Below are 13,668 nucleotides of genomic sequence, written 5' to 3' on the forward strand. Positions count from 1 at the left end.
CTCTCCCGCGGCGCATCCGCCCGCCCTCCGGGTCCTGCTCCCCCCGGGGCTCGGGGCTGGCCCGCCGGCTCAAGCAGGAAGATTTCCCCGCTCGTTTCCCTTGGAGGGGTTTTGTCGGTAGCGGTGTACCGAGGGGAGGCTCCATCGCTAAAGCACCCTGCCTCACCCTGCGGGGGAAGGGAGCTGGGTGGGGGCAAGCCAGGAAGGGAGGATCTCAGTGGCTCTCCTAAAATCTATCAGCAGGCGGCGAAGAGGGAAGAGTTTGGCACTTCGCAGGCGAGGCTGGGCTTGTTTTTCCCAGCGGTGATGCCGCTGGACTGAGAGCGGCGCGGCCGTGCAAGTTGGGGGGACGGAGCCCCCCCCCCCCACCTTCGCCACCCCCCAGACCCGGTCCAGCGCCTTCAGCCCCGGTGGCTCGTCCCTGCCGCCCCGCTAAATGAGAGCTGGTTCGAGGACAGGGCGACTCGGCGCCTGCTAGGACTGCTCTCCGCGGCCCCCCCCCCCGGACTTTCCCACCTCCGACAAGGAGCGGCGCGCACCCCCCACCCCAGAGAGTTGTCTCGGCAGGCTCCGTGCTATGGCGAGGCTGCGGAGAAGCAAACTAGCTGCTGGATTTCTATTACTTTTCCAGTGCCTGAGCGAGCGCTGCCAGCTCGCCGGCGGGGAGACGCTGAGGCAGAGCCGCGGTAAGCGAGGCCGGTACCTGCCGGGCGGGGCCGGCCCGGGCAGCGCCGCGGAGCCCGGGGCAGCGCGGCCGGGCCGGGGTGGATCGGGTCAGGGGGCCGCGCCGCCTTCCCGCAGCACCGGCGCGGTGTGGGCTCCGCCGGCAGCTCCGCGGGCTGCGCACCCGGAGAGGGTAAATGCCGTTTGGGGGTTGGCTCCCCCTGCTCCCGAGGGAGGCCCGGGATGGCCGCGGTCCCGACTTTCCACACCTCCCTCCCCCGGCTTCTCCGGAAAGAGCTCTCCATTACTTCATTTATTTATTTTAATGAGAATTTGGGACTTTCCTCCTTTAATAAATCTGCCCCACGATCACCGGGAGCCGGTGCTGTTCCCCTCCCCAGCCCCTTCGAGGGGTCCCCGGAGCCTCTTTCCCAGCCACGTACGAGACAGTCCCGCAGGCGAAGGGCTCCCGCTCAAGCGCCGGGATGGGAGAGACGGCGACACCGGCTGCCCCGGGAGCCCCAGGCAGCGGGGAGCGGCGGCCCGGGGGCCCGGGCAACCTCCCCCCGCCCGCCCGAGGTGGGGCCCGCTGCTCCCACGGCAGCGAGCCGAGGAAGGGGAGGCAAAGTTTCCTTGCAGATCCTGCCTGGGAGAGCTAGCGGGCACTCTCCTCCCCCGCGGAAGTCAGTAGCTTGCAGCCTTCCCTGGAAACCAGGCATTGAGAGAAGGAGCAAGATAATGGAAGAAGCCCCACAGGGCTGTGGGACCTGTTCCTTAGGAGCGAGAGGCTTGCTCTGATGACTAAGTTTGCTTGTGATAGTATTAGGGTCCTCTTGTCAGTCCTTCTCGGAGACACCTGTTAATGCATGACACACAGCACCTGTAGTGCTTTCTATCCAGCCACTGTTTCCCACAGCACGGGGCTCCCTTTTGATCACTAAAGCCTTCTCTATCCTGCATTCCTGTGCTGTGGAGGGGAAAGCTGCTAAAAGAAAGCTTGGTGTGTTTGCGGATAGATTTTTAAGGAACAAGTGAGGAAAGTCGTGGTATTCGTGTGTCAGGGGACCTTGCAGCAGCAGCTTCTAGCTTATAGATATTTTCAAAAGCTGTGCCTTTATAGTCGAAATACCAGCCAGATTATTATCAGATGAAACACGTCCACTGGCCTCCCTGGTGCAACAGAATTGCCCCTACTTCCTTTTCTAAAGGTTTGATACAAATGTGAAGAATTTTGTGGTCACAGCGTAACTGACCCGAACAAGAGACTGGGGAGTTATTTGAAATGTCCGGTGAGATAATGTGCCAGACAGAGCAGGGATTTTCCCAGGCAGGGGCCTACCACTGGGTTTGGGAATTGCTAAATGGCAAGGTAGCTCAGCAGGTTGCTGGGGCTCACATGTCACTTGGGGCCAAAGGGAAAAACCAGGAGGAGACTTGTGATGTACTGCTGCAAAATTCATGCTGCTGCTCTCGGGGCTTTAAGCAACAAATGTTGGTATTTGTTAATGTTAGTTATAAAGAAAAATAAAGTGTGGTGGTGAGATTGGAAAAAGAAAATGACTATGTTGTGTGGCAGTGGACTGAGTTCACAAAGTCTATTAATCTTCCAGTCATTGTATCCAGAGAAGAAAATGTCAGTGCTGACTAAATGAAATATAATTTATCAGTGAGAAAATAATCACTGCACATCACTGATTTAGGCTATTAAGTTGTAATAGTCATCAATGTCTGCACCAGGAGGTGCTAAATAGAAGATATACCAACAGCTTGCTTATCCGTAAATCACTTATTAATGTCTCGTGTCTTCTTGAATGTGATATGAAGTTTATCAAGGCAAATATTATTTTGATATTTAATACATTCTGAAGAAAATATACCAAGCGATTGTGTTCTTCAACTAGTAAGATGGACAATCTGATGTCAATTTTGACAGCTAGATGTTTATAACCTTGGCATCTTTTCCTTCCCTCTTGGTTAAAAAGACTACTATGACAGCAATAATTAAATGTTATTAACATAATCAGAGTTGTATTTAACATGTTTTCATCATTCCTTTTGTTTGTTTGTTTGTTTTTAGTACTGCTCTTCTTTGGAAAAAATGCAGTGAGGGACTGTGTCTGATCAATAAGATTAAGGATAATTATTATGTAAAGCCCGGGAAATTCAACTTCAGTCTCTGCGAGTCAAAATAAAAAGTGTTTTACTCTATTTAGTGTCTACCGTATGCCTCAGTTAGCTCAGATAAGACCTTTAAAGAATTAAAGTGAAAAATAGATCTTTGAAGTAGCTGCAAATTCTTAAAGAGGGGCTGTTTTGACATATTCTTTGAACACTCAGTAGCAAAAGACCTTATTGAAACTGAATGAAATAGCAGTAGCAAGAAATGCAAACGTTTAGTATGCCCTAGCAGAGCTGGAGGGTTTCTGAGGATGCTCCCAAAGGGATATGCTATGATTCCAACAGAGACGTAAAAAAAATGCACAGACATTTTTTGCTAGCTCCGCAGAATTACCTTGCTGGGTAAAATCAGGTCAGACCAATTCAAGTCAAATTATTTTCTAGGCATGCCGGAACTTGTCTGGCTGCCTCTGGGTGTTTTTAAAGCCCAGGTTTTTGTGAGGAAGGTGTGAGGCTGCGCTGGCAGGAGCGGGGCTGTCCCCGCTAGAGGGCACAGCGGCGGCCGCGCGGGATGCGGCTCTGCTCCGGGAGCGCTCCACCCGCCTGGTCAGAGCTTCGCTTTTGCTGACAAAAATGCTACAAATCAGGGATGAAGGTTCTTAAACGTAAGGTTTGTGTGCACGTGTGTTTTACAGTAACCATGAATTTAGAGAAGCGAAGCAAATGGTCCTTTGAAAGCTCGCACAATTAAGGCTCCCAGTTGTTTAAGTGAGGGCTCACCGATTGTTGAATTATTGCCACAAGAAGCCTTGAAAATGTTACATGCTTTTGCAAACACCATCAGTCGGAATTAGGAGGCTGTTATTGCAACTTTTCTTCTGTCGAAGCATATTCCACAATCCTGGTATAATTTATATTCATTGGACTGTAGCTGTCTCCAGGCATCAGCATTCAGAGAGGGGTAGAATTATTTTTATGGGATAAACTACTGTTAAGCAGTGTTTATCTAGCATTTATCTACTGCTGAAATAGTCACATTTTCTGTATTGCCTGAGCTTTACTCTGTTTAAAAAACCAAAACAACCAAAACTAAACTTTCGCCATTATACATTTGAACCTTCAGCTTTTATCTTAGAAGTGTCAAAAGAAATGAAATATTAGACGACATGTGTGTCAGGTATTTTTTTCTCCTTGCATTCAAAATTACTTTTTTTTTTTTTTGTACATGATATGGAAATGGGGACAATCGGGTTAGAGGATCCCGATGACATTTAAGAGTAAATTTTATTTACATATCATATGTATTTTACTAAGAATTCCCTTTAAAGAAGTAATCTTTTTTAACTTTCATCCTGGTTTATACTTTTATTTTTTGCGCTTTTTGTCATTTCCTCTGAAAGAGTGGCTTGAAATATGCTAGTAAATAGTGGGTAAATTAAGACTATGATAAGGTTGACTTAGGTATTAAATTCAGTTTCACAGAAAATAATTTCCACAAATTTAGAGTAAGAGCAATACTCACTGTTCATTGAAAGTTTAAAAATCCCTTGGGGAAAGCAATGTTTTTGTTTGGTTGTAAATATTCCTCTTCAGAGTTTACATCCTCACGTAGGCACTTAAAACCTAGCAAATACTTGACTCCAACATTAGGTTTTGTCTGACACTTAACTTGGAGTTGATGATAAATAACAGGGAAACCAGCTCTCTACATTGTAAACAAATGTAGAAAATGAGGAAAAGGTCTTTATAGTTTGAAAAGTTCTTTTGTTCTGGGCAACAATTTATTAGCAACACATACAGGCCATTTAAAGCAAAATGCTGGGACAACACCTACTGCCTTGCTGAATACCAGATTTCTCAAAAAAAATTTGCAGTTCAGGAGGGCTGTTTCCTTTAGGGGAAGAGATTCCTGAGACCATGAAGGAGGTAGATGGGGGAATTCCTAATGTCAGATGATAAGAGAGACCCACTGAGGAAAATAGTCACAGACCTATGGTGAGTTAGCATTTTCATTAAGGACTTTTTGGCACATTTTTGGTGGAGCAGTGCTGCAGGTCCCTCTACCTGCACAGACCTCAGGTGATGGAGGTTTGGACCTGAAGCTTGTGTTTCCTGCAGGACTACTGTGCAGCGATGCCTGGAAAGTTGCTTTGCTTTGAATTATGCTAAGGACAGCTATCACACAAGAAACATGCTCAGTTGAATTCTACTGGTTTTCTCCACAAAGGAAATAAAAATTTCTTATTAAAAGAAATAAAAATAAAAGCATCATTTGACTCTGTTTTTGATAAAAGTCACCGTGGTGACTTTTGTGGACTGTTGAAGTACTGAGCAGTTCTGCTGCTGGTAACCTTGAAAGCACTGGCAAAAAGAAAGTTCTGTAGCAGCCCCGGTTTCAAAACTTATCAAGGCCACAGTCTCTTAGACTGAGAACACAGCTGGGGTAACTGATGTGAGTGTATTTTAAATTCCTGGTGTGGTTCATGCTTCCTAAGGAAAATGAATGCCAAAGCAATTTAAGAAGGGAGTAGTTAAGGTAAGCGCGTGCTGGAGGCTCTCTACAGAGTGAACAAAAGGTAATTTGACAGGAGCATTTCTCATCCAGTACAAGGAAATGTTGCAAGCTTGCCAGCAGTGTGAAATTATATCCAACTATTAGGTTTGATGAGGGCTGAGCTGGGAGTGTTAATGTGGTGCAATTGGCAGATACCATATTTACTAAACTGCAGAACTGCATAATCACAGCAGGAACTGGAAGAACCCAGGAGATTACTTTCCATGGAGAAGTATGCAGAGAAGCCGTGCTAAGTGCACGTGGGTTTTGTTTTTGTTTGTGGCTTCTGACAAATGAGCATAAAGCATTGCCTTGAGGTAATGTTTGTGAGTGCTGGGTGCTGTATCTCATCATGGAACACTTCCTCCGCTTCCTTCTCTTTTCTTTTTCCTCATCCAACTAATAAACATAGCTTCCATTAGCACTCCTTGCTGTCAACATTGAGCAATCAGTTTTGCTAAATGTCCTTGTAAATTCTGGGTTGGAAAGAGCTTGTGTAACATTTTCATCTCCCTCAACCAAAAGGCAGCACGTAGGAGTGTGTTTTCAAGTTGGATTTGGCCCAACCTTTTTCTCTTCTGAAATGGGCAAATGGAGCAGGTTCTTAGGCCAGATCCAGGGTCAGGCTTGACACCTGAGTTGAACACACAGTTTCAAAAGTAGCAAACATATTGATGGGATGATACATCAAGAGAAATGTAAGGATTAATATGAAGATAGATACAAGACAGTATATCACAAGAGTGATGCATCTGCTCTACTTGACAATGGTAAGATCCCAACAGGAATATTCCCTTCAGTTTCAAGCACTGCATTTTGAGAAATATGTGGATTAATTCAGGAGTGTCATATGAAGAAAAAAAGGAAAGAACACTGCTACAGAGAATAAAACCAAGAGGTGACATGGTAACAATCTTCAAGTCTGTAAAAGGCTTCTGCAGAGAAGAAGGGAATAACTTGTCCTCAACAAGAAGTCATGACTTAAATTGCAGCAAGGCAGACTTCTAAATGTTAAGGCTAGGGGAGCAGATTATCTCTGAGTAGTCTTCATCACTGAAACAGGTTAGATAAACATATGTCTGAAATGTCATTCTGTCCAGAAAGGCAGCTATTCCTGCCTTGGAGCAAATGGCTGGACAAGGTGACCTTTCAAGGTCTCACCCACCTATCTTGAATCATTCTGTGTGGGTAGCTTTAAGTACACAAGGGTTCACCTTGAACTCTGCAGCTAGATAAAATACAAGCATGGATTCAAGTGCTCTTTTAGCTTGAGGCCTCTGTCTCTCATTTGCCAATGATATATGTGGGTTTAATGTGATTTTAACGTACACTTTCTGTGGCTGCAGAAAAGGCAAAGACATTTAAAATGCTGCTTTAGTTAGAGTTCTTATGTCATGAAATAAGGCTTTTAAAATCAGATTTTGTTCTTACTTGGTTTAGAACTTTTAATATGAACACTACCTAGGTTCCATTATAAGCAGGTTTGGGTTTTTTTTTTTTTTTTTTCTGTTAAGATATTCTCATAGAGACTTTTTTGGACATTAGGCAGGCATCACTTAACCCATGTCGTTTTATTGAGTGAAAAATCCTTGACTTGAATCGGGAGAATTCCACAAATGGAATATATAAACCTTTCCATTTAACCTATCTCTGGTAACGTTTCAAGTATATGTTGTTTCAGAGTTGCTGCTGGGAGCTCTGGTCCTTTTCTTTATAGATGTAATTGAACTGTGTCAAAGGGCTGCTTATGTTACAGGGATGCAATGTTGTTTATAGTTTTTATTGCAGCTTTCCTTAACTGCTGTAGTTAGTAGGGCAGATTGTGTTGGAAGTTTCGTCTGCATTTACTAGCAGAATAGGATGCAGAGGTTATCCAGTAATAAGCACTTTGAGTCATATTTAATATTCTCTTCTATTCCAACATTATCTTCCCCCTCCCCCCACTCCCCTTTGGTCATAATGTGAATCCTGCAAACATTAAATGGGCAATACTGCATCTGGGCTGAATAATTATAGCTTTCCTCTTCACAAGAGTTGTTAGTAGGCCGATTGTAAAAGGCAAGTATCATCCATTGTAACTTCAGTGTTTTCTGAAGGGTGAAGTGTTAGAGGGGGGAGTTCATCACTATGCAGGTTTTTCTTTTGATAAGTCAGTCGTTGAACTAAAAATCCATTAGAAAATGCTATCTTGGCCTCCACAGAGAATTGGGAGCCAGCATGAGTCTTTATTATTATAGTTGCTCCATTATATTCTCCAACTGCATGTTTCTACTTTCCTGTGTGGGTGTATGTGACTCCCTTTTTGAATTTGCAAGCCAGACAGTATGTATTTGCAATTCAACCTCAGTCACACTGAGATATAAACCTAAGGCCCTCTGTCAGGAATCCTTTCGTGGCAGGACCGGTTCAGAGTTCCTAGGCTCTTCTCTCCCATCCTTCATCTCCTTGTTGCCCTTCCTGCCTGCTTCAGAGATTGCTTCCTCCTCACTTGCAGTGTTTCAGTAGTTCATGTGGCCATGCTCTAGGTCAGATGGATCAGACCTGCTCTCATTAGTCAAGTGAGATTTAAAAGAGAGAGAGAGACAGAAAAAACTGCATATTGGACAAGGTAGGGGAGGTGAAAATAAAATTATGAGGAGAATGAATGTAGTATTTTTAAACTTCTGAGCGTTATAAATAGTCTTAGAACAACATATAAACTCTGGAAAAGTAGAATACCTGACTTCTCTTTAATACTACCAAGTGTTACATAGGCTTAGTCAAAAAATGTTCGAAGAAACAACTAGTTGAAATTGGAAAATTATATCAAATTTGACATGTTCCTGTCAAATATTGCAACTGGGAAGTGTCAAAACAAGTAATTTTGAGTTTCTTATTTTGATGATGATAAAATGTCTCATTCCAAATTTTTCATTTTGACTTTTAAATTAAAATTATTATATTAGGATGTATAAGCATAACTGAAAAGCACTTTGTTTTGGAGTTTATGTGTGTGTATATATATATTTTTCATTTCATATCCTACAGCAAACATTGACGGTTTACTTTTAATCAGAACAAGATCAACATTTTGATTTAGGGTGGGAAATTAACTTTCTAGTTATTTCTAATTGAGACTTACTGTTGTTAAGAATTTGGCTACATAATGTAAGCCCTGTAAGAACAGACCATTTTATCTTGTAGAAACCTTACTTTTATTTGATGACAAGAAAGGGGGTAACAGCTGAAAAAAACAGTCGTCCAGATCATCCAGTTAGTTTTTTTTTTACTTTATAACATATTTCTCATTCAGGTTGCTTCTTGGTTTATATGATATTCATGAGGCAACTGAATTAAAAGAAAGCACATTTTCCAGATTGCAGCTGCTGTAAAGATAATAGATTTATGGTTTATTTGCAGTGAAGGCATTTATGGACTAGAAGCTTGGCATTTGGTGTATTGCAGAAACCTGACCTCAATATCAACACAATTTATTACTGGTTCCTATTTAAACATATATATACTGATCTATGTTGTAGTCTCAAAACAAAGGAAATGGATGGGATGAATCACCATTATAGATTATCATCAGTTCTGGTTTCTATTTACTTTTTATTACATCTGTTATTCATTTTCTTTAAAAACAGTTTTTATGAATAAAGTATATGTAATGCAATGCTTTTTAGTTTATTATGCAAATTTTGCAAGACTTAATAATTGAAATGTATAGTTGTACACTGTGGAAGTACACGGCTTTTCATGTTTGCATTCAACCACAGAAAACCGAAGGGGGCTTTCTCCTATTAAACATCAAGCTAAGCAAAAACATAATTGCTTCCAGTTTTGTTAATGTTAATGTATTTATCCTTCCTTCCCAAACCTTCTCATTTCACTTCCAATACTGCAAGCTGTTGGAGGCATTCCTATCTTTCCAATGCACAAATAAAATAATAGTAGTAAGTTGTCTTAACAATTTTTCCTAGGATAGCATAGCTAGAAGGGACCATTTAGGTCATCAAGTCTTCCCCTGGGATGAGAAGCCATTGTGTCATGGATGTCTGTTCCACATGCCCCCATGCTCTGCAGGCCATCAGTAACGCTCTGCCCCAGTCTTCAGGCACATGGTAAAATAGCAGAAGCCACAAGTATAACGTGCCACAGAAGATAACGAGGGCATTGACGACAGTTTAAGTTTCTACAATAGCAAAAGAATTTTTAATTTTAATACGCTTTGTTTGAAAGCTTGTCTTTCTTTATCTGTTCTTGCTTAGCCTGTTTTTCTGTTTGTTTTTTGGCCTAATATACTTGGCTTTTTCACCTCCTGTTTTGTTTTATGCATGATTACATGGACATTTATTGCAGAGTTGGTAATACTGGTTTTGTTTCAATTCAAGAGCCATTTTCTAGAATAGCATAAATAACCTGCAAAATGGCTCTTCCTATAGTAAACTTGTAAATGGAGAAAAGGAGCTACCATTATCTTTTGTCAGCCTCTTGAGCTAGCCATGTATACATCCTGAAAAGGGGTCTAGTACTCTGCCTCAGCTGAGATGCTTGAGGATTGGCAGTTCTGTCATACCAAGGTCAAACTTTGTACTTTATTACGCGTTTTTTTGGGTTTTGGTTTTTGTTTTTTCCTGGATATGAATTTGTGTTATTTCAGCTCCTTGGACTAATTTTAATCCTTTAATGCTGTGTCTTAACGCAAACTTGAATCCAGCTTGTGTTCCTAACTTTGTTTAGGTATTCTCTGAGGTTCAATCCCAGACTTTGATTTCCATCACTCATTAGGGTGCAATTTGTGCGCTCTACTTCTCCATTGCTCTTTGCAGGCCACACTTGTATTACAGCGTTCTCAATTATTCCCATAATCATCAGAGCTATGCACTATATATTCATTAGTATTCTTATTCTTGGAAGACCTTGTAGAAGTAAGGTAAGATCCTAATTTTACAAACAGGAAGGTGGTTTTAAAAAAGTGACTACCTTGCCAAAGCTAAAAATACATCGTTAGTGTCTCAGAGTGCGAAAGTTGCGTTTTTCTACAATAGCCCAGTTATCTTTCCAGTTTCCCCGTGCTTCACCAAATTCACGGCTGTAATTTCTCTCTTCATTCTCATCCTTGAATTCCCTAATCTAAGGTTTTAAACCCCAGTCAGATCTTTGATCAAATAACCTGTGTCTATCTGGAAGAAAGTCCAGATTAGGGTTGACTAAGGGCTCTGATCAGTGCAGAGACAACAAGGCTTAGTTTGGGACTGCTGTAGATTTTGCAGGTTCTGATGTTCTTCTCCTCACTCAGGCTTACAATAGGAGAAGGATGTGTCTCTCAGCTGTTTATACAGCAGATCCCAAACTGCCACATTTTATAGTCTAATGTAATAAATTTCTTTCCTAAACACAAGTGTGTCTTAAGGATAGACAAATACTGGGTCAGATTTCTGCTGGTTGGCACTTTGACAATTTGGAAGGACTATGTCCCAATCTTTTTGGTTTTGCCATTGAGTTCTTGGAGAGAAGAGAGTGACGGTGTTTCACAAACTGTAAAATTACTTTTCCTGTAATTAAACTTTGAGAATAATAATCCAGATTCAGTAATTACTAAGTCAGAAGAAATATTTCCAAAGCAATCAGCTTGCAGCACTGCTGACTTGAATTCTTTGTTTAAATAGTTCATCCTCCACAGAAAATGAGCATTTTAAGAGGTAGAACACTATTATTTTACTGCACAAATATGATAGCAGCTTTTACTGGGAGTATATCTTCATGAACTTTTAAGCAGAAAGATTATTGACAAATGCTGTGTAACACACGTATTTATACAGAGTCCACATACAATGCTGTGCCGCTGATGCTATAAATCATGCTGAAATTTCCTGTAGAGTATGTGGCTGAAAACAGAACTGATAGATCTAATACAATCAGTGCTTTTCAGCGTCTGCTGTATTATCACTGATGGTGGGGTTTTTTTGTTCTGCAGAAATAGTGATAACTTTAAAAAAAAATTAGATTTTAAAAAGCTGTTATTCTTAACTTGCAAAGTATATGAGTTCCCCCCCTGCCTTAATTTGAAAGGGAATTTAAATTATCTTTTCCAGACTAATAAAGCCATCAGTGAGGGAAAAAAACCAACAACCAAAACACCCACAACAAACCAACAACAACATCAAAAACCAAAAACAGGCTTTATGCTTTGGAATATTTGGGCTTGCATCCCTAGGCTCCAGTTATGGAAAACTTTCTCTATTTAGTACTGCACTTACATTGTTACTGTTAAGTAAACATTTATGCAAGTGGTGTCCTACAGATGGGTGGACTGAAAAAGATGTAGACGTTTAAGATTTCTCTCTGATCTTGGAGCTTGGAATTTAGTTGGCCCAAAAGTCCCAGGCCATTTGCAACAGTGGCAATAAGTTTTGCACATTGTTGCAGATCCTGAAAAAGTTTCTGGAGAAAAGGATCTTTCAGCCTGCAGAAAAGACTGACTGCCACCTCCCCATATTGTTGTAGTGGGTAACAGCAGAGGACTACAGAGATTAATATCTCCTCTGATGCATGTATGTTGCATTCCCCTTTAAGAGCTGGACGTTGGGATTTTTTTTTTTTTTTTTTTTTTTTATTATGTGCAAGACACATTTAGGACATGCACGAACTAAATATTCGCTTAGATTTTATGATCTGTCTCCAAGGAACTGAAATGTGGCCTGAGCTTGAGAAGCAATAAGCACACACAGCTCACATCAAATTTAAGTGTAAACACTTATTACATGCTGCTTCTTGAATGCAAATTTATGGTTTATTGTTCTACTCTTTACAAACAAAATTGCAGTTAGCTTCAAGGGATGACCCAGAGATGTTAATGGATCACATTTTTTCCCCAAGCAGGCATAGATAATAATCTGAAGGTGAGGTCTTCAGGATAGGAAGTTATGTCCAGCTTTATCTGCAGAAGTTTGCTTTAGTTAGTGTAGGCTGTAAAATAAAAACAATTCTTTTAGCTTTAGCCTTGACCCTCCCATGCCTATATTTGAATTTCATTATTTTATCCCTATTTTGCTGTTTTATGGCACAGCTTAATGGGGGTGGATACCAAGCTAGCATTCCTACTGAAATTTAAAAACGCTGTGGCCAAGGAGATTGTCCAGTGTTTGGTTATGTCTTGCACTGACACAATCATGTTTTATTGATCATCACAAATCCACTACAGTTTTAACTTCATCTCTCTAATTATTTCAGAGTCTTTGAGACTGATGTTGGTACAGTTCTAAGAGCCAGCCAGTTGGTCCTCTTTTTCCAACAATCTATTGTTTGGAGATCTAGGGAAAGTTTTTTTGACTTTTAAGTAGAATTCAAATCCATTTTGATGTTTTCCATAAAGCAGGAGAAGGCAAAGAGAGGAAAGATGTAAATTCATATTAAAAAGAAAAATAATTGCTACCCTTGCAAGTCTCAATTTGGCACAGCACTTAAAAATCATAGAATCATAGAATCATAGAATCATACAGGTTGGAAAAGACCTCTAAGATCATCGTGTCCAACCGTCAACCCAACACCACCATGCCCACTACACCATGTCCCTAAGGGCCTCATCTACACGTCTTTTAAATACTTCCAGGGATGGTGACTCCACCACTTCCCTGGGCAGCCTGTTCCAAGGCCTGACCACTCTTTCAGTAAAGAAATTTCTCCTAATGTTCAATATAAACCTCCCTTGGCGCAACTTGAGGCCATTTCCTCTTGTCCTATCGCTAGTTACTTGGCAGAAGAGACCAACGCCCACCTCGCTACAACCTCCTTTCAGGTAGTTGTAGAGCGCGATGAGGTCTCCCCTCAACCTCCTCTTCTCCAGGCTAAACAACCCCAGTTCCCTCAGCCGCTCCTCATAAGACTTGTGCTCCAGGCCCTTCACCAGCTTCGTTGCCCTACTCTGGACACGCTCCAGCACCTCCATGTCCTTCTTGTAGTGAGGGGCCCAAAACTGAACACAGTATTCGAGGTGCGGCCTCACCAGTGCCGAGTACAGAGGCACGATCACCTCCCTGCTCCTGCTGGCCACACTATTTCTGATACAGGCCAGGATGCCGTTGGCCTTCTTGGCCACCTGAGCACACTGCCGGCTCATGTTCAGCCGGCTGTCAACCAGCACCCCCAGGTCCTTTTCCTCTGGGCAGCTTTCCAGCCACTCTTCCCCAAGCCTGTAGCGTTGCCTGGGGTTGTTGTGGCCAAAGTGCAGGACCCGGCGCTTGGCCTTGTTGAACCTCATACAGTTGGCCTCGGCCCATTGATCCAGCCTGTCCAGGTCCCTCTGCAGAACCTTCCTACCCTCGAGCAGATCAACACTCCCGCCCAACTTG

At 42.2% G+C, this 13,668-nt stretch overlaps 1 protein-coding gene across 1 annotated transcript in view; it reads left to right on the top strand.

The window, feature by feature from the left end:
* Nucleotides 1-253: 253 nt before the first annotated feature.
* The window catches only part of PLXDC2 (plexin domain containing 2), a 284,357-nt gene continuing 270,942 nt past the window's right edge, over nucleotides 254-13,668 (top strand). The window contains exon 1 of the mRNA XM_075143914.1: nucleotides 254-686. Coding sequence (XP_075000015.1) covers nucleotides 578-686 — 109 coding nt within the window. The 5' untranslated portion in view covers nucleotides 254-577. The remainder of the gene's footprint in view (nucleotides 687-13,668) is intronic.

Source organism: Calonectris borealis, chromosome 2, assembly GCF_964195595.1.
Source record: "Calonectris borealis chromosome 2, bCalBor7.hap1.2, whole genome shotgun sequence".
NCBI lineage: Eukaryota > Metazoa > Chordata > Aves > Procellariiformes > Procellariidae > Calonectris > Calonectris borealis.